The sequence below is a fragment of the Conger conger genome, chromosome 1, assembly GCF_963514075.1.
Source record: "Conger conger chromosome 1, fConCon1.1, whole genome shotgun sequence".
Lineage (NCBI taxonomy): Eukaryota > Metazoa > Chordata > Actinopteri > Anguilliformes > Congridae > Conger > Conger conger.
The window spans coordinates 62,493,242-62,515,224 of NC_083760.1; the positions used below are offsets into that span (position 1 = coordinate 62,493,242).

The 21,983-nt window shown below is 46.1% G+C and overlaps 1 protein-coding gene across 3 annotated transcripts in view; it reads left to right on the forward strand.

Annotated features, from left to right (window-relative positions):
• Window positions 1–21,983, forward strand: part of rbms3 (RNA binding motif, single stranded interacting protein) — a 308,178-nt gene that overhangs the window by 109,481 nt on the left and 176,714 nt on the right. For 2 of the 3 annotated variants that reach the window (XM_061236867.1, XM_061236875.1), the window contains exon 1: window positions 9,563–10,623. The exons of the other annotated variant lie outside the window; for it this stretch is intronic. In XM_061236867.1, coding sequence (XP_061092851.1) covers window positions 10,549–10,623 — 75 coding nt within the window. In that variant the 5' untranslated portion in view covers window positions 9,563–10,548. Of the gene's footprint in view, window positions 1–9,562; window positions 10,624–21,983 lie in introns of those variants that run through there. 3 annotated transcript variants of the gene reach the window in all.

Sequence of the window (21,983 nt, forward strand, 5' to 3'; positions counted from 1 at the left end):
TTTATGAGATTTTTTTTCATAATCTTTGGTTCCTTGGACTTACCTGGCTATCAGTCAATGTTGGGTTTTTTTTTCCTCACTACATTAGAAACCTGAGTGGAGTGGATATGGGAGGGGGATTGGTGGTGGTTTACACACCAAATATAAGTTTAACCCCTTTTTCCCAACAGACTGTTCAAAATGGTTATGACTAGACTTTAACTTTAGATTTAAATGGCCCTCAGGTTTTATAGAACATTGAGTACTGTGGGAATTCTTGCAGTTGGCAGAAGCCAGGGTGCAGGTATCCGTCCTCCTGATCTGGCCTCCATCCCACCGCCAAACTAACTCCATGTGTCACTCTATCTATGGTCCTGAGACTTTACGGGTGACGGTCCGCCATCCCACATTACAGTTTATCTTGATTTCCTCTTTCGTTAATTTAGCAGCTTGTACTTAACATTACAAAACAATGAGATGAGTTTGTAGGCTGCCTTGTGATTGGGAATTTAAATGATTTACTAACATGCTAATCGTTCCTCTGGGTGGCTCTTATTCTCTTGTTTTGTCATGTTTTGTCAAGGGGTCCCGCCTCCTTCGGTTTGGCCGGCTCAGATAGGTGTGCAGCGCACTGAGGGGGCGGAGCCACAACACGCTCTTCTCCTCCTGTCTGCACTGGGTTTGTAGGGCTGCAAGCAACGCACAGGCACATGGGCATAAGAGCATGCTCAGCCGTGCCTCTTAAAAGCTTTGAATCAGTTGCTTATATTATGGCACACCACTGGTGAAAAAAGAAAAAGACATACAAAATCATCTCCACTTTTTTCTTGTACCTCTTCAGCACGTTTCCACTTCACTTTCTTTCCCAAGGATATTTATCTGATGTAGACCAGGACTACTGGGAAAAGTGAAAGAGTGCTGTTACAATGTTTTGAGCCTCCATTTGCTAAAGCGAAGAGCATTATGCAGACTCACACTGCTGATTAGGTACTTCCTGTCTGAAGTACCTAATCTTCCTGTCTGTGTTCCTGTTCTCCTGCATTTGATAGTTTGAAGTAAGAGGACCTAGCTCTTTCACCCTCATAAGACTGGGTGAAGGATGAAAACGATCTGTCGATTATGTGTGATTTTATTATGTTTATTACAGTAGAATATTAATACTGAAATGTTTGTTTTAATAATGAATAGTACATGTTTGTACTACACAGTGTACAAATTTTCCTCAAAAGCCGGATGACCTAAATTGATATTGGGCTTATTCTTATTACAAAGTCCACACCACCCCTTCTCCACCAAACACGCAAATTTGCACATAATGGAGGGAGTGTTCCCAAATATAGATTTTACCAATGTGTTGCATTGTACTGAATCTGAGCCACCTTTGTCTAGCCTGGTATTTTACTTGGTTTAAATTTTTTTATTTTTTATTTTAATTGGTTTATTTTATGTACACATTTATGACTAATTGAGTCCATTTTGAAGCCTTTCCAAAGGGATCAACTCACACCCTCTCGTGTCAGGTGGAAAACTAACGCTAGCTTTACAATAACCAGAGCCGTATGGTCCCCATCAGAATAGTGAGGGTGGCACTCAGTCCAGAAGATGTTCTATTTTGGTTTCAGATGGCGATAAAGGAGAGAGTGCTTCAGTTGAGAAGTGGCTTAAAAGTCTTGGTAAAAAGCATTCTCCAAAGGGCCCCTACTCTAAATGCCTTTGAAGTGAGTGCTGCTCTTTAGCCAAAGCGATGAGATAGTTCTCTGGGTTCATTAGTCTTTCTGCATTTTGCTTTCGTCTCTGCCCAACTCCTGATTCCTTTTAAAGAACATGACAGCATGTCTTTATAATATAAACTGACCCTGTCTGTCGGTCTGTCTGTTGTAATTTGTCTAATCAAAGTGATATATCTATTTATCTATCATGTGCCAAAATGTGCCATGCACCGACTGCCTTATATACCAGGCATTTCCACTTCCATATGTGTAAGTTTCCATCTTGCTGATAGATTTGTGCTATTTTCTGTGTGAATTCGCCAGCAAGCTAGCATTAGCCGCAGCGAGAGCGAGTAGATGAAAGTAGGCTACACGACAAATCACGGATTGATTTCCAGTCACACAGTTTAACTTGTAATTACAAAACAAAAAGATTCTGATTGCACTGTACCATTATGCTCTCTATAGCTCAGGGCATTTTATGCTTCTCTTTGCTACTCTGTGTTTTTTCCTGCTCTTCCTGGAGACGCAATTAAATGTGCCCTTCCGGTTCTGGGATGTAAAGAGCCGTGGAATGGACCTCCGGGGTCGGCTCCTTTGTCTTTTCTGCTCTGTCGTCACGCCGTCGAAGTTCTGTTTTTGTTTTGTTCTGTTTTGTTTGCTTTGGTTGTGTTTTTTTTGCCCAAGCTGTGAGGATCACACCCCCTGGGTGAATGAATTTGTCAAGTGGCAGGAACCTTTTCTGCTCCATTTGGGAGCCTTTGATGACTGGAGCTACACCAATTACAGAGGCGCCATTTCGGCTCTAATCTCCCGCAAGCGCCGTTCACCCCACGCAATCTCCAGCTGATCGTTGTGCCTGGAGCCAATGGGCACGGAGAAGCCATTCCATTTCGCCAAACGCCGTGCTCCATTGACTGTCGCTGTTGTTGTGTGAAACCTTTTGAATCAGATTTTTGTTGTGCAAAGCCCATGGTGTGTTGTTTTCTTTTTCTTTTTGTCCCTACATGATTTTGAAACCCTTTAGGGAAGAAAAATGTTTTGTTGTGCACTTATCTTTGAGAAAGAATGATGCACCCACTACTTATTCCACACTTATATGAGGAACCTTTTCAGCAGCTGTCTCCTGACGAGTCTGCAAATGATGGTTTATTGTGTGACGGAAGACTGCAGAAGACGCAGTGCTACAGTGTGCTATGGTCAGAGGGACCATGGGGTTCAGCTCTTTTCACATCAGCCATTCCCCCCCCCCCCCCGATAAACATTTATAGACTGTCCATCGATGTGCTGGTACCCTCAACCTTTTCCGTGAATAGGCTATGAGCCTATTCCCTTTGAGCCAGAGTCCCTGTGCGCTCCCTCAAAATTCTAAAAATGGCAGAGGTTCTAAAAATGGCCGCCCTTCTGCAGGAGAGAAGGTGTCTGATTACAGCAACACTGATGGGAGAGTATGGTGCATTGTAGCAGCGTGTGTTATCCACACCAGCAGGGTCTGACCACAAATTCTGATATTTGGTGAATTCTCAAATCGTTTTTGCATACTTTTACAGAAATATATAATTTGGGCATTGGCTTGTGCAGGGCCCATTCTCATACAACCTGCAGCTCTATTATATACTTATTTTAATCTTATGGCCAGAATTCAGTATGGAGACTGATATTCAACTATTTTAGTCTGGCATTCACCTACAACCTCTCCCTGGTAGAATCCTGGTAGTCAAATAATCAGTGAGCCGGCAGTTGCTCCCAATGGCTGTGTGAAGTACATCTGAGGGCATAATGGAGTGGGCAAAGTCTGCGGTCCGCTCCGTTCTCCTCGGCTGCTCTAATTGGCCATTCTGAGCGTATTGGCATCAGCCCGTTTATTCAGAGTGCTTCCATTGCCCGCATTCCACACCATCTGCTGAGGTGTCAGGTGCGAACGGCTCATTCTCAAGGCCTGCAGGTCACACTTTCGGAGTCCGCGGCCTCCCCCTTTCCCTTCAGCTTGCAGACATCTGCATTTAGAGCACCTTCATGTGTTAGCACTTCTCAAATCATTTTCATTATTTTGAGTTCCTGTCAGAAGAAAAAATCTCCACTGCTAACATTCATTTCCCACACAAAATTGCAGTCCTTACCTAGGGCTGGGCCAGTATTAACATTATGGTTCTGGGTGTAACACATAGGAAAAGGCTGGGGTGTACACTAGCAAACAATTGCAGACTGCAACAACATTATTAAAGCAACCTATAATTTTCAAAGAAACAATATCAAAATCTTGAATTATTATTTAATATTAACAATAAACTTTAGGCTAAACTCAAGCACAAGCACAGTTTTGGTTTCATAAAGACATTACACGCAAATTAAAAAATCAATTTTATATTTAAAAAAACTTTTAATCATTTATGCTATTATGCCAATAGCAAATACTGTTTTCCTTTGACTCTAACTACATGATAAACAATTAAAAAGCTTACATAAGTCCAAACTCCCACTTGTCAAGGTTGGCAGGTATGAGAAGTGTGAATTGCCATGGGGTGCGATGGTCGAAGAATATTTTGATGGATATATGTTTACACGTTTAGCATTTTTAAATGCCTTAATTTTAAAATTATACCAACACAGCACGGGATAACTGAACAATTCAAATGTTCATTTTAACTTATGGCGATATAAAGGAGTTGTATAAATGCCAAACTTTGTGCAACACCGTCAAACAACTCATTCGAAAGTGAAGTATGAATTTATTTTTATGATTCTGTCCTATTCTGATGGGAACTGAAATTGACACAGCATTGCTGTCTGCATTTGTGGGACCTTATGAGCATGACACATCCGTGCAGCTGTTCCGATGCGCACAGTGCATCACTGACACTTTCGATTGGATGTACTGAAAATCAATGGGTGTCATTTTGCCTACAGTGAATAATTGGATAGGATTGGATTTTGTTTATTTTCAATGCAAAATTGGTCTTGAATTTCACTCTAAGTGGCATTAAAACATCTTAAAAAGTCTTAAACTGAATTTGCTGATAGCTGCAGATATCCTGAAAGAGACTTGAGGAGAGTGTCAGTTTGTGTACAGCCCACTCTCTTCATCCTGTAATGCACCGGGCCGGCGCATTAGAGCGCTGCCTCTACTTCACAGCACACCACGGGGAACGTTTCCGTATTACCCTCGTATTCCGTTCATCACTGCTGCGTCAATTCATTACCGTGGTAACCGCTAATATCAATTAGGCTACCGGCACAGCCCTAAACTGAACCCTATTTTTCTGGAATTAAATGTATGTTTATCTGCTGCTTAAATCATTTGTTTATTTTCTGATTTATTTTTAAATAAAAATAAAAAATGAAATCCAGGGAAAGTGTTTGGATAGGACAAGAATAAAACATGTGATAGTCAACCGAACACTTTCTCTGGGTTTTGTTTATTTACCGAAGGGTGCCCCGTGGTGCCTGATCAGAATTGCGTTCCTCAGATCTCTGCAGCGGTCAGATAAACCCTAGCACGGGAGCGCTAGTTGGATTGCAGGGCCATTGATGACACCTCCCCCTCTTTAACCCCTTAAGTCTTATCGGCCCAGGGCTGGGCCAGTGAAGGTTTTCTTGCATTCATTCCTTTTTTCAGGGCCCGAGTTTCAATCACTATGGTAACAGGAAATAGAGTTTGAAAGCATTAAAACGCACAGTTCTATTTGTATAGCCTATTTTAAAGCCATTGCTTTAGCGACAACAGTTCCTTATTTTGTAACAGGTTGGTGGTAAAACGAGTGTGGGGGGACCTCACCTTCTCCTTCACCTTCATTTTGGAAATCCACATACTATAAGAAATACGATGTGTCCTTTTCACAACAAGTGTCCAGCGGACAAAATGCATGTGCTCGGAGAAACATTATTTGCTGATGATTTCTCTGGAGGAATTATCATTGCTGTCCGTTTTGCAGTTGTAAACTTCTACAAAATTACTTGTACATAGGAATTCTATGATCTATATTTTGTATAGGCTCTCTTGAACACAAGTACAACTGTCTCTCACCAGTATTTGTAACACCAGAGAAAATGCGTTACCCCCATCAGTGTGTCAACTTCAGGTCATCAAAGAACCTACTACGGGCATGTTATTGAAGTGACAACTGAAAAACCTTTTAGGTAATGACATTACGTTTCCAACGGTGTATAATTTGTTAGGCTTGCATAAAACAACACAGCATTTTTTGCCTGCGTAACAAAACTGTAGCATTTTCAGTATGCACACGGAGTCTGTTGCGCTTCAAAAAAAAGCTTCCACTTTCACTGTATTTGAGCCTCTGTAACTTTGTTTCAGCTATATTTGCAGTAATCAGGAGACCTGGATTATGCCTGCAGTCAAAAGGGTTAAAGAATAGTAACCATTTTATTTTAGGTATGTCATTTTTAAGCTTGCGTCAAGAAAAGGTACAAAATCACTTTGATGTTGTTCTGATGTTATTCCAGGTTTTGCAAACTGAATCACTCCCTCCATGCTCTGCTATGGTGAACCTCAAAGAACCAAAATATCCCTTTTGTTGCACATTATATGGACCTCAATTCAGATTATCTTCCCTCTGTGGACATTATCTTCTTCTTTGGACTGTAGAGTGGACTGTAGAAATGTTTCCCACAGACCTGTTCGCTTTGCCTGAATTAAGGCCACCCTTTCTCCCAGCTCTTTGGTGTAGGGCTCTGAATATCCTCCCTTTATGTCTGCTGTCTCCAGTCCATTACTTTGAAGTACTGTGGGAAGAAGCATTACGCTGCTTATATTTATGATTGGAGGTTTCGGGAGTTCAGCACCCGTCTCAGAGCATTGTGCCCCAGTCCTGCCCCCAGCCACCCTTCTCCTTTTGATAACATCAAACGAGGCATTCGCCCAACATTCATATCTAAAAATCACACATTATAAACAACAGGGGCCTCAGTCTCAGAGGAAAAATGTGCCGGCGTTCAGAACACAGTGAAGTTCATTAGAGATTAGCTCGCTTTTACCGAGTGAGCTACAGTTCGGATACGCATTCTGCTGAACTCCGTGTCGCGAGGCACCTCAACCACGGTGAAAGCAGGAAGCGTTTTGCATCGGGACGTGACCGCACCGTGTCAGCGGCGGGAATCGGCGTAAAACCACCGAAGGCGCCACCGTAATTACACCTGCCGCGCCTCCAGGACCCGTAAATCCATTAATCGGCAATCGAAGGCTGCGTCGTCTGTTTCCCAGATAACGTTTTACATTTAAGCGTTCGGCAGACGCTATTAGCCCAAGCGGCTTACATAAGCTCACACCTACAGGCAGAGCCGAACGAACAGCGCAGATAAAACGCATCTTTCCGCTAATTATATTTTCTACCCTGTGCGCAAACCAAAAGAAGCCTTTCCCCTTTTTTTTCCTTGTGTCAGCACTCTTGCTTGTGTGTTGGATGCATGCATCGATCCAACTAGCCCCAAAAGACCTTTTGTCGAAACAATTTACTTGCGGAAAACATGAGCGGCAGGGCGAGCAAAGGAAGAGCGCACACAGTGGAATCGGCGAGGTTGTAACACAGGGCCAGTTTGGGCAGGAGTCAGACCTTCCAGCCTCATCCCAAGGCCGTGAGACAGAAATAAAAGGAGCAAAAGATGATTTTGAAACTAGTTTAATCAGATTCCAGAAGAAAGTAATTAACGTGTACCACCTATGCAGACAGAGCCAAAACAAAGTTCTCCTCCGGGTCCCTACGGCCCCTCTCCCAGCGTAATTGAGGGTCACGGGCCTGGATCCCCCAGCGGAACGGGGCTCCGTAACCTTGAGCTTTCCCCAGGCTGCTCCAGAGAAGCTCCGGCTGGGTAAATGTGGAGCAGGAGGCAGGAAAACCGTGTAAGTCACCCAGCGAGAAGACTGTCCTCTGAACAAATAAATAATGTACAATCCTCTGCGCTGAGCGAGGGGAGGGGCAGAGGGAGGAGATCAGTAGGGGGGTGCAGTAGGGGGCTTTGCCCGTGACCCGTGCTGTCAGCAGGACTTTCTCTTTACGACCCTGACCTGACTGTTTGGGTAAGAGTGACCTCATGACCTTCGGGGACCACCGGCCGCTGTCATCAACATCCAGTGCCTTTTAAGGGGCAGTGACCTCTGACCGCACAAGGACTTCTGACCCCGCGACGTGTGGCAGGGAGAACCTCAGAAGCACAGGCAATAGGAGCTTTAGTAGGAGGAATTTTGACCATGGACATTGACTTCATTTACACAGAAGACAAACAGGCACACACACAAACACACGCACACGGACACACACGCACATGCACACGGACACACATGCACACACACAAACACACACAGACACTCAGGCACACGCACATGGACACACATGCACACGCACAAACACACACACACAGACCCTCAGGCACACGGACACACATGCGCACACAAACACACACACACACACTCAGGCACATGCACATGAGCACACACGCTCGCACACACACACACACACACACACAGACACAAGCACTCACATGTACATAGACCTTCATTCACACACAGACACTCAGGCATATATACATGCACAAACATGCACACACACAAACACACACACAGACATAGACATAGACATAGACATAGACACTGACACTGACTTTGACATAGACATTGATTCACACACATACACACACAGGGCTTTGCATTTCATAATAAGAAGACGTCTTTATCATTTCTGCAGCACTTAGCACTTGCAGGTGATTATGGGTTAACAGAAGCTCTTGTTTTATATTAGCCAGTCACCTTGCTCATATCACCTTACCACAGACGTGGTTGGCTGGTAGCATGGAGAAAGCCAGCGCTGGTAAGCAGAGAACTGCTGCAGTTGTGCCCTTGAGCAAGGGTACTTATCCTGAATTGCTTTATTACGCACCCACCCACCTATTAAGGAATTACATGTAGGTGCAAGCTGCCAAGATTCTGTGTGGTGTCATGTAAGGATATTTAATGCACTTCTAAATGAAACGAGTGAAAAGCATTTGGTCATACCACATACCAATGTGTCATTTAATACCTTTGCTTGACACACTGAAGAGAATATTGATTTTTCAACCATGCTGTAGACATGTGCAATATATATGCTAATATTGCATTTGTTTTCTATGAGGGGCTAATAGCAGGGAGGAATTATTTTGCAGAGTTTATCACGTTTAGAAACTCCTTTTTTAAACTCCAATGAACATTTATTTGGTGATACACACACGTGAAAAAACAGATGTTTCGATCCTGTCTGGATCTTGGAGTAATTGGACATTTATCCACCATTAAGATTATCAGAGCCAAAACAATTTTTCATATATTCTATGGAATCATACACAAAAAGCTGTATGACTGAAAATAAGATATTATTGATTATTTACCAGACAGAACACAAAATCATTCAAATCATTGGGATCGTTGGCAATTTCATGTATGTAAGCATGTGTGAACGTTGTGTGAGTGAATGTTTGAGAGAGAGAAATTGTGGCGGACACTGTGTCAGGGAAGGGAGAGAGAGAGATTGTGAGGAAAAGGAAAGTTGGAGAGAGAAGGAGGAGAGAAGGAGGGAGCAGGATGTGTGAGAGAGTAGTGAAGGCGGTGAATCCACCGGCCGCCAGCAGAGGGAATCGACTCCTCTCTCAGCTCCTCCGACTCAGACTGTCCCTCCCTCCCTCCCTCCCCCTCTCTCTCTCTCCCTCCCTCCCCCTCTCCCGGTTGGAAAAGCGCCGTTCCTCCTTCAGAGGGAAGAGGCTGGCCAAGCCCCGCCCCCCCAGCCGGGCCGGGGGCGGGGCCGAGCCCAGCAGAAGACCAGCCCCACATCGCCCTGCCCCTGTGGAGCTAGACCACAGCACCCCGGCTACGCACAGCACTGTCAGGAGCCCTAACGCTAGTGCACACACACACACACACACACACCCCCGCGCGCACACTCCACGCACTCACACACGCTCGGCGGATTGCACAGAGAGATACCGGAGCGAGCAGCCTTTGTGGAGCCCGCATTCTTTCGGACGTCTGGGATTGTAGCGCTTTTCTGTGAATTTTCCTCCCCATTTCGCTGACTGACTGGAGTTTGTATTGTTGTTTTTTTTGCGATTGTCACTGTGGTTGCGATCGCCGACGCTGGGCTTTTATTCCCCGGAGGAGACGACTGAGCGACATCGCTGCGTCTTCGGGTCCCCAACTCCTGCTGCGGCTGCGATCGCCGTGGTAACTCCCGCTCTTTGCAGAGTGTGTCTGTGCCGCCGGGATATCTGTGGGAATCTGACAGCCCGTCTCCGCTCGTCAGGAAGGGAACGAGAGAGAGAGAGAGGGAGGAAGAGAGAGAGAGAGACGGGTGGCAAGGAATGAGCTCAGAAGCGAGGGAGCCGGCTTTTTAGTTGAAGTGCGTTAAATACCCACCCCCCCACTCCCCCCCACCCGCTTCTCCTCCTCTATCCTCCACTCCTTCTCCTGTGTTCCGTTGTTTCTAGGACTAGCGTGGCCACACCGCCTCATCCTCCTCCTCCTCCTCCTGCCGCTCTTCCTCTCGCTCTCTCGCGGAAGCTCCCGGGCTCTAGCGTGCCCTCTGTGGTACCCGGCTCTCTCTCTCTCTCCCAGCGTGAGATTCAGGGGCGAGTTTCAGCCGCGCGCGGAAACAGTCAGCCACAGGAACCGCTCCGCTCTGCCTCTCTCTCTCTCTCTCTCCCTCCGACCGGCCGCAGCCACAGGAAACTCCCCACGCCTGCTCTCCTCCGCTCCCTCGCTCCGTCCCGCGTCCGTCTGTCCGGTGCGGATCCTACGACCTCCCGGGGACCGGGGGCAACCGGGGGCGCAGACAGCCCGCCAGCGTGTTTTCCTGCGCCCGATTAGAACGATTTCAGCTACATGGGCAAACGCTTGGAGCAGCAACCAATGTACCCACAGTACACCTACTACTACCCACATTATCTCCAGACCAAGGTATGGTGCCACAGCGCTCTCTCTCCCTCTCTCCCTCTCTCCCTCTCTCCCTCTCTCTCTCTCGCCCCGCATGTCCTCGGTCGGATGGCGCGGGTACCAGGGGGCGGGCGACGGATGTGCGATTTTGGGGCGGCGGGATTTCGGGTGGCGGGTTTCGGTGCGATTAGGGGCCGGCTGGGCTCAGTCAGCGGGGGTTTGTGGGAAACATCGCAGCGCCGCCTGGCAGATTCCCCCGGGTACTGTCGGAGAGGTGCGTCTCCTGTCACAGGGTGGAGGGCTGTGAAGGGCGAGGTGTGAGCTGAAGAGTTGACACTGTCACTCTGCGGGAGGGACACCGATGAACGCCAACGACAGAGCGTTAGTGATGGTGCGTTGATGGTATAGGGAGAGAGAACGGTTCTGTGGTTACATGTATTGTATGTCTTGCTGTGAGGGTTTAGGGTTTAGTGAGAATGGTGCTGTGCATGTTTTGCTGTGAGGGCATAGGGTTGAGAGAGATGTCCTGTGGGTTATGTCCTGCATTGATGTTCTAAGAAGTGAGAATGTTACTGTAAATTATGTCTTGCATTGATAGTATGGGTTATAGTAAGAATGATACTGACAGAGAATGTGGAAATGTGTGTTGCTGCGATGGTACAGGGTACAGTTAGAATCATTCTGTGGGTTGTGTCCTCCTGTGGTGTTGCTCTGCTGTGCTGACAGTGTGTTGAGGGTTGAACAGAGGAGACACGCGGTGTTTGGTCAGGGTTCAGGTGAGGGACATCCCTTGTGTCTCCATCCTCACACTAAGTGGCTCTGTGGGCAGGGACGGCTTCGTCTCTGTACAGCGGTTTCTGCTCCTCTGTGATTTATGACCCAATCCATTTACCCTGCTGTCACCCAACCCACTGTGCCTATCTCTCCCTCCTTCTATATCTCTCTTCCCCCCACTCTGTTTCTCCCCCTCCATCCTTCTATATCTCTCTTCCTCTCCCAATATCCTTTACCCTCTCCCTCCTTCTACATCTCTCTCTTCCGCTCCTGCTATGCCTATCTCTCCCTCATTCTACATCTCTTTTCCGCTTTTTCTCCCCCTCCATCCTTCTATATCTCTCTTCCCCCCACTCTGTTTCTTTTCCCCCTCTGCCTCTCTTCATTTGTGTCTTGCTATCTTTCCCCCTTTCTCCTTTTTCCCCATTTCGGTCTGTCTTCTGCCTTCCCTCCATCTCTCTCTCTTTCTGTGTGTAGCGCTTCACTCGGTCCACAGTCCTGATCACTGTGCCCCCCCCCCCAGTCTTTTCCCCATTATCCCCTTCCCTTAATGTAGAGGGCGGATTCAGCCTGGGGATTTTCATAATGGCAGCCGTCCCAAATGTAACCTCACCTGCGTGTTTACCTGGGACCCCCTGGGGGAGGGAGGAAGAGGGCAGTCACGCGTCACCCAATCTCTGAGCATCCGCACGCAACACGTTTTGGGGGGCACGGGTTCCCCCTCCCGACGGACGGGCGTCGCACGAGCGCTCAGCTAGGCGTGGGCTGCAGGGCCTAGCTGGCATGTGGGGGGGTGGGGGAGTGAGGGGGTGGGGAGGGCAGCTTTGTGTGAGCGCTTAGGGAACAATGGCAGGGGCCAATAATAATTATTGACGGAGAGATTATCAGGAACGGGAGAAAGCGCTTTTGTGCAGAGCTGCATTCCGTATCAGATTACCGCCTCCCGGATCTCTCCCGGTCCAGTGCTGGCAGCGTGCGTTTGGGAGACTCCGGCCAGGAAACGCAGAAACGGCCTTTTTAATCTCCCTTTAAGTCCGCTCTGAGAGCCGCTTCTCTTTCCCTCGGGAAACAACGTGCGCCGTTTCAAATTATGGCGTTGTTTTACGTCGAACAAAAGCAGTGAAACCAACTTGGGGTTTTCTTCTTTTTTTTTTGCTTTTATAAGCATGCAGAGAAAAAATTTAACATCTGGATCGTATTATAATGAATGGGTTCTGTCGTGTGTGTGGGGGGTGTTTTATTCCTGGATTTTATGTGTGTGTGCACGCGCGTGCGTGTGTGTGGGTGAGCGGATGTGTGCGTGTGTGAATGTGTGTGTGTGCGCCTCTGCCTGTATGAGTGTGTGTGTGTGTGTGTGTGTGTGTGTCTGTCCATGTGTGTGAGGCCACTCTGCACTCTTATATTTATTTTTGACCATGCTACCCGTTTTGACAGTGAGCATTCCTGACAGCTGATAAATTGGAGTCAAAATGAGATGAAACAATATTTGTTCTTTTATTGATTAACACGCTACAGCTTGAGCTGGTGCTGCTTTCCTAGTCAAAAATATTGATGTGCGAAATTGCTTCATGTGGTCTGTTTCATAAGAACCGCTCAAGTGAGACTGCAGCACAGAGCTTTGATCAAGCCCAAGATGCAGACACCAGGACTTTATGGTGTGGCATTATTACATATTTAATAGGTGTTTCCTTTGTTCGCCACCAATTTCTGCCTCTCCCCTGTTATTGTGTACGCACGCTGTTACCACGCGTCCGTTTGTTATCTTTTTGGGAGAATTTCTGGAGCCGTGCTGATACAAACGGCGCGAAGGCCAGACTGAGTCACAAATCTGTCACAGCTTTGATCACAGCTTTCTACTGTGATCACAATCGCACCAGGGAAGGAACACCAGTAATACCAGCAGAAACGGCAGCCATTTCAGGGCCGGAAAGCCTGTGGAAGGGCTCGTATGGGCGTTTCGCACTCTTCATGGGTCATTTGTGTCTGTACCTGACCTTAGATGTCTCAAACGGTCACCTTTAATCACGTTCTTCTCAGGGCTTCTGACGTTTTGGGGAAAGGCCCACGCTTCACCTCCAGGTCTCCCTGAGTGCCTCGGCCCCTTTGATAAGATCAGAAAAGGGCAGGTGCATGGAGGGGGAAAAAAAGCAGGGCGGGGGGGTTAATTTGATTGCATGTTTGGGGATTGGGCGGGTGGGGGGGTTGAGGGCATTGGAGAACATTTACACCTGGAGGTTATTAAATGGACTCAAAGCCAGGTAACCTCCCCACACGCTGCCATCCTGGGTGTTCTGTTGAGCAGAGTCAGTGGGGGCTCTGTGTTTGTGCCTTCCTGAAGCCAACTGCACTTATTAATCCACATTCTGCACAAAAGCCTTTCTCACAAGGAGGGGTTCAGCCTTTATGCTGTAGAAATTGCATCTCCTCCCCTGTTTAAGTCCTTTGCTTTGTTATTAACTGCCAGAATTCATTCAAACATTTTTGACTTTTCAAGAATTACAAACATGGATTAATCAAATGAGGGGACAAAATATAGAAATTCAGTTTCAAGAGTGCTCATGTTCTTGTGAAGATTTGCGTGCACAGCACCTTACTATACAGTGTTTGTGGGAATGTGTCATACATGAGCTGTGCAAATAGTGAGTGGTTTTGACACTCAATATGGCTGCAGTAATGATTTAAGCTTGATTAATGATTATGAAAAGACGCAGTTGAAAAAGATGCAATGGCCTGTTATGAATGTCCTCCGTCTTCAGACATTTGACCCTGCCCATTTGCAAACTCCACTCACGTTCAAAGCGAGCTGCTTCGTAATTATCTAATTAGTTCTAAGAGTATCCTTTACAATTAGTATAATCAATAATATCATTATCCTTAAACCAGGGAAGCAGTGTGTTTAATATACAGCCGGTCTCTGAAGTAGCTTTTCCATTTCTTTAGATTTCTCTTCAGATGTAATTAGTCATTGTAATACCATCTAAATGCATTCAGTGATGAATTTTGAAGTGATAAGGAAACCCCACTATTCAGGGGTCCCTCAATCAACAGTCCTTTCCAAAACGGTGATTATTCCTCCTGCCAATCAGCAAATTCCAGCCAATCAGGTCTGTAGAATCAGAACGATTAACCCTTTAATTGGACGTTTTCAGAGGGTTGGCTTATATGGTAATTTTCACTTCTCTTCCCCGGAAAGGTAGCACCCAAGCTCTGGATCCGGAACTCAAATTTCCCCCATAGCTCTTCAGCAAATATTAAATATCAGGCAATTCTCCACCATCGGTTCTCTGGTGTACCTGCAATGGTCTCCAAAGTCATTTAAACACTTCCAGTCTGATAGCTAGCTACGGTAACGCAGTCAGTAGGCTATGTGATTTTGTTAGTTCTGTCTCTCTCGTATTGAAGATGTACCGCTATATTTTATATAGCAAGATGAACAGGTGTTCAGTGCCATAACTGTTACTATATTGGTAATTTTAGCATGGCTTGAAGAGAATTTGCCCAATTCGCAAAAAATTACTGGAACTGTGTGTTTTATATTGTAAAACACTGGTTGTATCAGCATCAGGGTTGGCCTTGGCCAGTATGGCCAGAGAAATGGGATTTCCATATTGCCAAAGGATTTCCATATTCTGTACCCCTAGTTTCTGCATTATTGTAGGCTACTGACCAGGCACAAATGAAAGAAACTTGGCTGTTTTATCTTTAAATAAAGTGTGACATGTTTTGGGTCCACAATGCGTGGACATGCTTTTCAAACTTCAATAATAATAATAATAATAATGATAATAATAATACATTTTATTTGTATAGCGCTTTTCCCAAGCTCAAAGTTGTACAAATGTTAAATGCAGTAGGTCTACTTAAATTTGAAGTAAATACCCTAGTCTCTGATGTTCATTGCCATGTTACAGTGTTGCATATTCACTATCAGAAAATATGGCTCACCTGTTATTACAGATAAAATTCGTATTCTGATAATAGATGATTTATAAAGGTTTTGTAGGTTATAAATAAATATTTAATGGGGAAAAATGCTTGAGGCTCTCGCAGGAGGCCCTCCCCCTCACTAGCAGCATGGCTGTTATGCTCCACTTGCAGTTGGCTGCCTCATATTCTAAAAGTGGACATCGTCAGTGTTGCCAAACGTCAACCATGGGGAAGCACTTTGTGTTCGGGTACTATACAGCAGACGTAGTCCATTCTACATGTACCTTCATGAGTGAAACTGTAATAGAATCTGGACGGTAATAAACTAAAACTATTACCGAAATATTCGTTATTTATTTTTATGATTATTTTTAGATTTGCTAGTCTAAAACACCGTAAGCTATAAAGCATACAGTGTGTGTAAATGCCTCTGTATTGGTAAAACTTGCTTGTAGAGCTGCTTGCCAGAGCTGCGGCCATAAACAGAGACTATCCCACTGATGCATCATGTATTGAAAACAGAGATAATCCCGGTGATGCATCATTTATTGAATTGTATGTTTAGCATGACATTCCATTTCAGTCTCCATGGTTATCAGCTAAAATATGTTCCAAGCCAATTTCTCTGTAAATGCCTTTAATTGAATGAGTAGTGTGTTAGATTAAATATTTGGATGAAATGGTATGTCGTGTTATTTAAAATGAAAGATAATCTAATATGCCCTATTTATTGAAAGACCTTTAGTGAATGAGATTTGCAAGGTGATGTGTGGGCGAGAAAGCATTTGTGTGTTTCAATAAAGGTTTCAGAGGTTTTTTATTTTTACTTTCATGCCACGGCAACATTTCACATTTTTATCTACTTGTAAGCTGCAGAAAATTGGACTCAGCATGCCATACAACAGTAACATTAAGCAATGTGATTAGGCAACATAACACCTTACTGATTACACAGAGAAGCAGGTAATCTGCATTCTCTGTGAGACGGCGTTCTCAAAGTAACCTTCCCAACCTCTAAAATTGCCTCCGCGATTGAGCAAAATTGGCTTGCACTGGCAAGTAGGGCCTGTTACACGAGAAGAAGAAACAGATTCAATGTCACTACCAAGCACTTTGTCCTAACATTTGAGGAAGGCACTAAAGCAAGCACTGCTTTTTACATTTCTGTGATTGCTTCAGTAAAAATGCTTTTCACTCTCATCATGTTGTGTAACTTTTTTTCTCTAAAGTACGATTATCTAATGTGGTTGCTGTTAAGGATGAAGCAAATTGAATGTGGGCAAATTTCCAGCATAAGTAGACTTTCATAATGTGCAAACTGAATGTGGAGGAGGCTTCTGTATTGTCCACGGGGAATAGAGGAGACAGTAACATCTGCATTTTTAGCATAAGCTTTTATTTGCAAATTTGCATTGTGCTTTGTGTCACAGAAAGAGCTCCATTAACCTTGAGCAGCATGTTGTGTGCTGGGCTCCCTCATGTTTGTGAAATGCTGAAGGAACCCAGCGCCTCAGCGCTATTTAAATTCCGCTGCTGTTCTACAGGAAGTACATTCAGCAGATATGAAAAGCCATTGTGACCGAGGCTCGTGGAGACGTGTCACTGAAGAGTTGCTCTCGGAATATTCCTGCCGAAATTCTGCGGAAAACGGCAAGCACGCCGTGGTTTTCTTGTGTTACAAATGTGCGGGGATTGATGTTTTTATACGCCCCCGTGGGTGACATATTCAAGAAATTAGTGGATGTTCCCTCCACGTCGACACCATCGGCGCTATAGAGTTACGGCACTGTGTGCATCTGTTCAAAAATGAATTAATCAATTCTCCAATGATAAAGAGGACACGGTTTTCTAGCGGAGCACAGAAAAGTGTCAGCGAACTGATGAAGTGGCTATAGAATCGTGTCCTTGCCTCACACGTAGGAACAGAATATGCCACGGGCCTCAATAACCTATTGAGAGTGAAGGAGGAGTGAGTGAGCTCGGAGGACGAGGTGAAAGCGCCACGTGAAGCTGTAGGATTGAGACGTCGCCTCGGTTTCCTTCAGGTCTCCGACGCGGTGCTGGAGAGCAGAGGAGGGGGCTGGCCGTTGGCCATTTTAACAGCTGTTACTGGAGGCTGCCCTGTTCTTTCAGCACATTTGCGCCAAATAATTTATAGTTTCCCTCAAACCGCTGGCACTCTAATGGCAGGAAGGGGATACAGCAGGTCGATGTGAGCTGGCAAAGCCACATAAGCCTGAGAGTGTGATTGGAGCATGTCAGTAAGTATGTAATAAATGGAGTTTTATAACCGCGCTCTTTCGCTCTTATAGAAATATTATGCGCATCAATTTCCTGTTTGTGGCACACAGCCGACGGGGCTGTTTGTGATGCTCTGGGCTTGATCAGTATAGGTTCTTATTTTTTATTTGTGTTTTCTCATTTGTGTGTTTGTAGCGCGGCGCTCCCTAAGGCACTAATAACATCCTTGTTTGTGCGTGTTGGGGGGAGTCATCTCTGGAGCTTATTGCCATGTGGACAGAAACAGAACCCGCAGTAATGGATTAATTATGAATCAGGCGTGCGTCTGTGTGCGCGAGGACCGGTTAGTGGAAGCCAGGCCTCATTCCCAGCAGGCCCTGGGGATGACCTTTCACCTGCGATGCAGTGGGACTCTTAATGCTGATGGAGATGGGAGAGGAGACACAGGTTCTGGGTGGCTCTGAGGTGTTGGAAGGTCTGACCCCATTCCGGTTCGCCCTGGCCCCGTCTGTCCATCGGCTGACCCCGAGAGTGCACACTTTCTGTCATTTATTTCTTTACTTCTTTGCTGTCTTTCTCTTCTTTCTTTTTCTGCTCCGTCCCCTTTTGCTTTTTTCATGTTTCTCTCTTTCCCTCCCCGCCACTCTCACACTCTCTCACTGTCACTCACTCACACTCACTCACACATGCCCTCTCACTAACTCACACACTCTCTTTCTCTCACTCTCTAAAATTAAAAAGTGCTTTATTGGTATGACAAAACATTTTATCTGTATTGCCAAAACATGGCAAGGAACACATGAAACATCAGATAATAATAATAGAATAATATGATTGTATAGCATACATAGTAGACTACACATACCCATATGCATGTCTCATATACACAAAAACATATTTAAACATGTATGTACATACACACACACACACACACACACACACACACATACATACATACATACAGTGGCTTCTGAAAGCATTCAGACCCCTTCACCCCCTTCATCTCTCTCTCTCTCTCTCTCTCCCTCCCTCTCTCTCTCTCTCTCTTTCCCACACACACACATGAACACACACATATGGATGGATCATATGAACTGAGTTCTTGGCATTGAGGCCAGCCATCTGTGCTCTCTCACACGTCTCCCGATTAATGCATACGTGTGCATGCATATATGAATGCGATTGTCTCTGCATGTGAGCCTGTCTCTTGCATTTTTACCCTTAGTGTCATTGGTTAGGAAATCGGGGATAATGGAAAGAAGGTACTGGCAGGCTTATGTGAGAAAGTCACTTTACTATACCACTATACCTTATATGTTAAACGGGATAGAATGACTGGTTGAGCATGTCAAGAAAGAAAAATAGTTGGTCATGTTTTGGAGAAGGCGGGGTAACATACATGACATGGGGTGACTGACAGGTGTGAGGACCAGTGGGTGTGACCTGGTTTGTGCTCTTTCCTGGCTGAGTGCGGAGTGAGTGGACTGGCGTGGAAGGAGGACGTACTTAGACCCCAGCCCTGAGTTATGGCTCGTGCATTATTAATGACCGGCCACTTTTCAGAAAGCCAGGGTGATGGATTCTCTGCTTTTAAACCCCCTCCACACACACCCCCCCCCCCCCCCCCCCCCCCTACTTTCATGTGCTTTTAGTGTATCGATACAGAAAGCCTGGTAAAGACTCTGAGTTTATCGGCAAGGATTCGCAGCGAAGGGGCTAAATAGGGGTCTATGGGCTATTTAAGAGCAGAGAGTACGGATGTGTGAGTTCATCACGTGTTCAGTGCTGTCGCTGGGCGAGGTGGGCTCACTGTTTCCTGCTGTCGCTGGGCGAGGTGGGCTCACTGTTTCCTGCTGTCGCTGGGCGAGGTGGGCTCACTGTTTCCTGCTGTCGCTGGGCGAGGTGGGCTCACTGTTTCCCTGGGGCTGGGCGAGGTGGGCTCACTGTTTCCCTGGGGCTGGGCGAGGTGGGCTCACTGTTTCCCTGGGGCTGGGCGAGGTGGGCTCACTGTTTCCCTGGGGCCAGCGCAGTGTGGGTTTATGCGTCGTGACACAGTCGTGTGCAGTGGGTGAAAAAGATAGAATCAGAGTAAGAGGCCAAAACGACGTTGTGTGGTATTCAGTTCTCTGCCGGGTTCAGAAAGAGTGCTATACAGTAAGGCAGCCCTGCTCAACTCCACGTCCTGCGGGCTGAAGTGTCTGCAGGCTTTTGCTTCAACCGTGTGCTACACCACCTGATTTCAGTAATTAGCTTATTATCTGAACCAAGGTAAAATAATTTGTGAAATTAGGTGGTGCAGCACGCTGTCGGAGCAGGACGTGGAGTCAAGTAGCACTGCTGTATGGGTTGAAGTAACTGAAGTGGAAGAGGGACTGGGAAACATGTAGAGGGGGATGCTGCAGACCCACGCAGATGGTTTTGTTGTGACCATCACACTCTCCCACAAACTGTTTCAGCAAGACAGCGGCTTGCCAAGGGGTGCTCCCAGTGTACATTTCATTCACAGCCCTTCTCTCAAAAACAGGAAAAACACCAAACCTCTCCCCCATGAATGAACTAATTAAATCAAAGACAGGCCTGGCGCTCTAAAGAAATGTTCATTAATCTCGTAACACGAGTTTGGGGACTTACATTTTCTGCTCACCCCCACCCACCATACCCCCGTCAGAAAAACAAGAAGCGACACAGTGCCTCGAATGCGATTAAGCGGCGCATTGTAAACAACCCTAAACAAGCTCCGGTATTCCCAAACACAGGGCCTCTTTGCAGTAGAGAGAGAAGAGGGAAAACCTCTCTCATCTGAGACCTTCAGATCTGAGGATGGCTCCAGGGGAAAGTTCTTACTAACTTCACTAGCTGGTTTGATCTCTGCAGCTGAGTTTTTAGTGAGTAAACACCACTTTGTTTGGTTACAGCATTATTAATATGCCCATGCCATACAATTACATCACAGTACTTGGCTTTAGCAAACAGTCCCCTGATCCTGGTCCCACACCTAACCTTTACATCACACAAACACACTATGCATGCTTTTGTCTTTAAATGTCTGTAGAATACTATGTATCCTTCTGAAGGGTTGAGGCAGCAACATTTGGTTCTTCCCCGGTCATGTGGCTCTTGTACTGGGAAGGCCTCTACAGGGACTGAGAGTTATTGTCTGTGGTCGTTATGAACATGAGACAAACACGTTCCCTCATGTTTGAGTCATGGGACATCCGTGTTGAGAATTTCATAATGGGAAGTGTCCCCAGAAGGAATGGAAGTTATTTTTAATACAGTTACCTGGTATATCAGACCCAGGCGAGCGCTATGGTGGATACACGTTTCTTAGAGTGAGGAGAGACAGGGAGCGGGCAGGAGTGCAGTGGCCCAGCTAAGACCTGCTCTGGGGGAGTTCATGGCACTGAGGAGAGAGAACGGCAGAGCAGAGAGCCAAAAGAAACACTGAGATGCTAGATGAGTGAGGTCATGCCAGAGAGAGTTACACACACACACACACACACACACTCTCATACATGCGCACACACAGAGACACACGCACACAAACACAAACATGCACATGTGCCCATGCATGCACCCATACACTCATGTATTCACAGCCTCACACCATCACCACACAAGCACATCCATACTGTGCAAAGTCATTCATGCAAATGTCGATGTCCATTATGCACAAAGTAATCTTATCTCAATTTGACATGATGAATGCAATGGAATCCTGCACTGCGGCACAGAAGGTCACGGGTTCAAACCCTTGGGTGCTTGTAGCACTTTAGTCAGCAGTTTACCTCAGTTGCCCTCATAGAAACCAATCTGTTTAAAAGTGGGTCATGCAGTGTGTGGGTTATGTAAGTTATCCAGTATCACTGCGTCTGGTGAACAAATGAATAATAGAAAATACACATTTACTGTGTGACCCCTCCTGCTCTTACTGATGTTACTGACGGCCACTAATCTGCACTTCCAGGTTCCAGATGCCCCGCTCTAGAGGAAGCATTTTACAAGTGAACTGCAGTGTATGTGTGTGTGTGTGTGTCTGTGTGCGTGTGTGTGTGTGTGTGCGTGTGTGCAAGGGCATGTGTGTGTGTGTGTGTATATATGAGCATGCACTCGGTTGTGTGTGTGAGAGAAAGGAAGAAAGAGGAAGCAAGAGTGAACACATATGAACGCTTGTAGCATCTGATTTTGTGTGAAGACCGGACTCTGGCTGTACTCTCGTTTTAATTCACTGCAGCAGTTGGTTCCCCCTTCTGCATATTTAATTGTCCTCAATCCCTGCATGAATGATTAAGGCGACTGGCGCGTTGCGGAGGGCAGAACAGCGCACGTGTGCTGTGGCCGCGTGGTAGCCTCCGTGTCAGTGGGGAAGGAGCGGAACGCTGTGCTTCGTGCTCCCCTGTCCTCCCCTCCCCTGGTCACCTCCTTTGTTTGAAAGCTGTAGC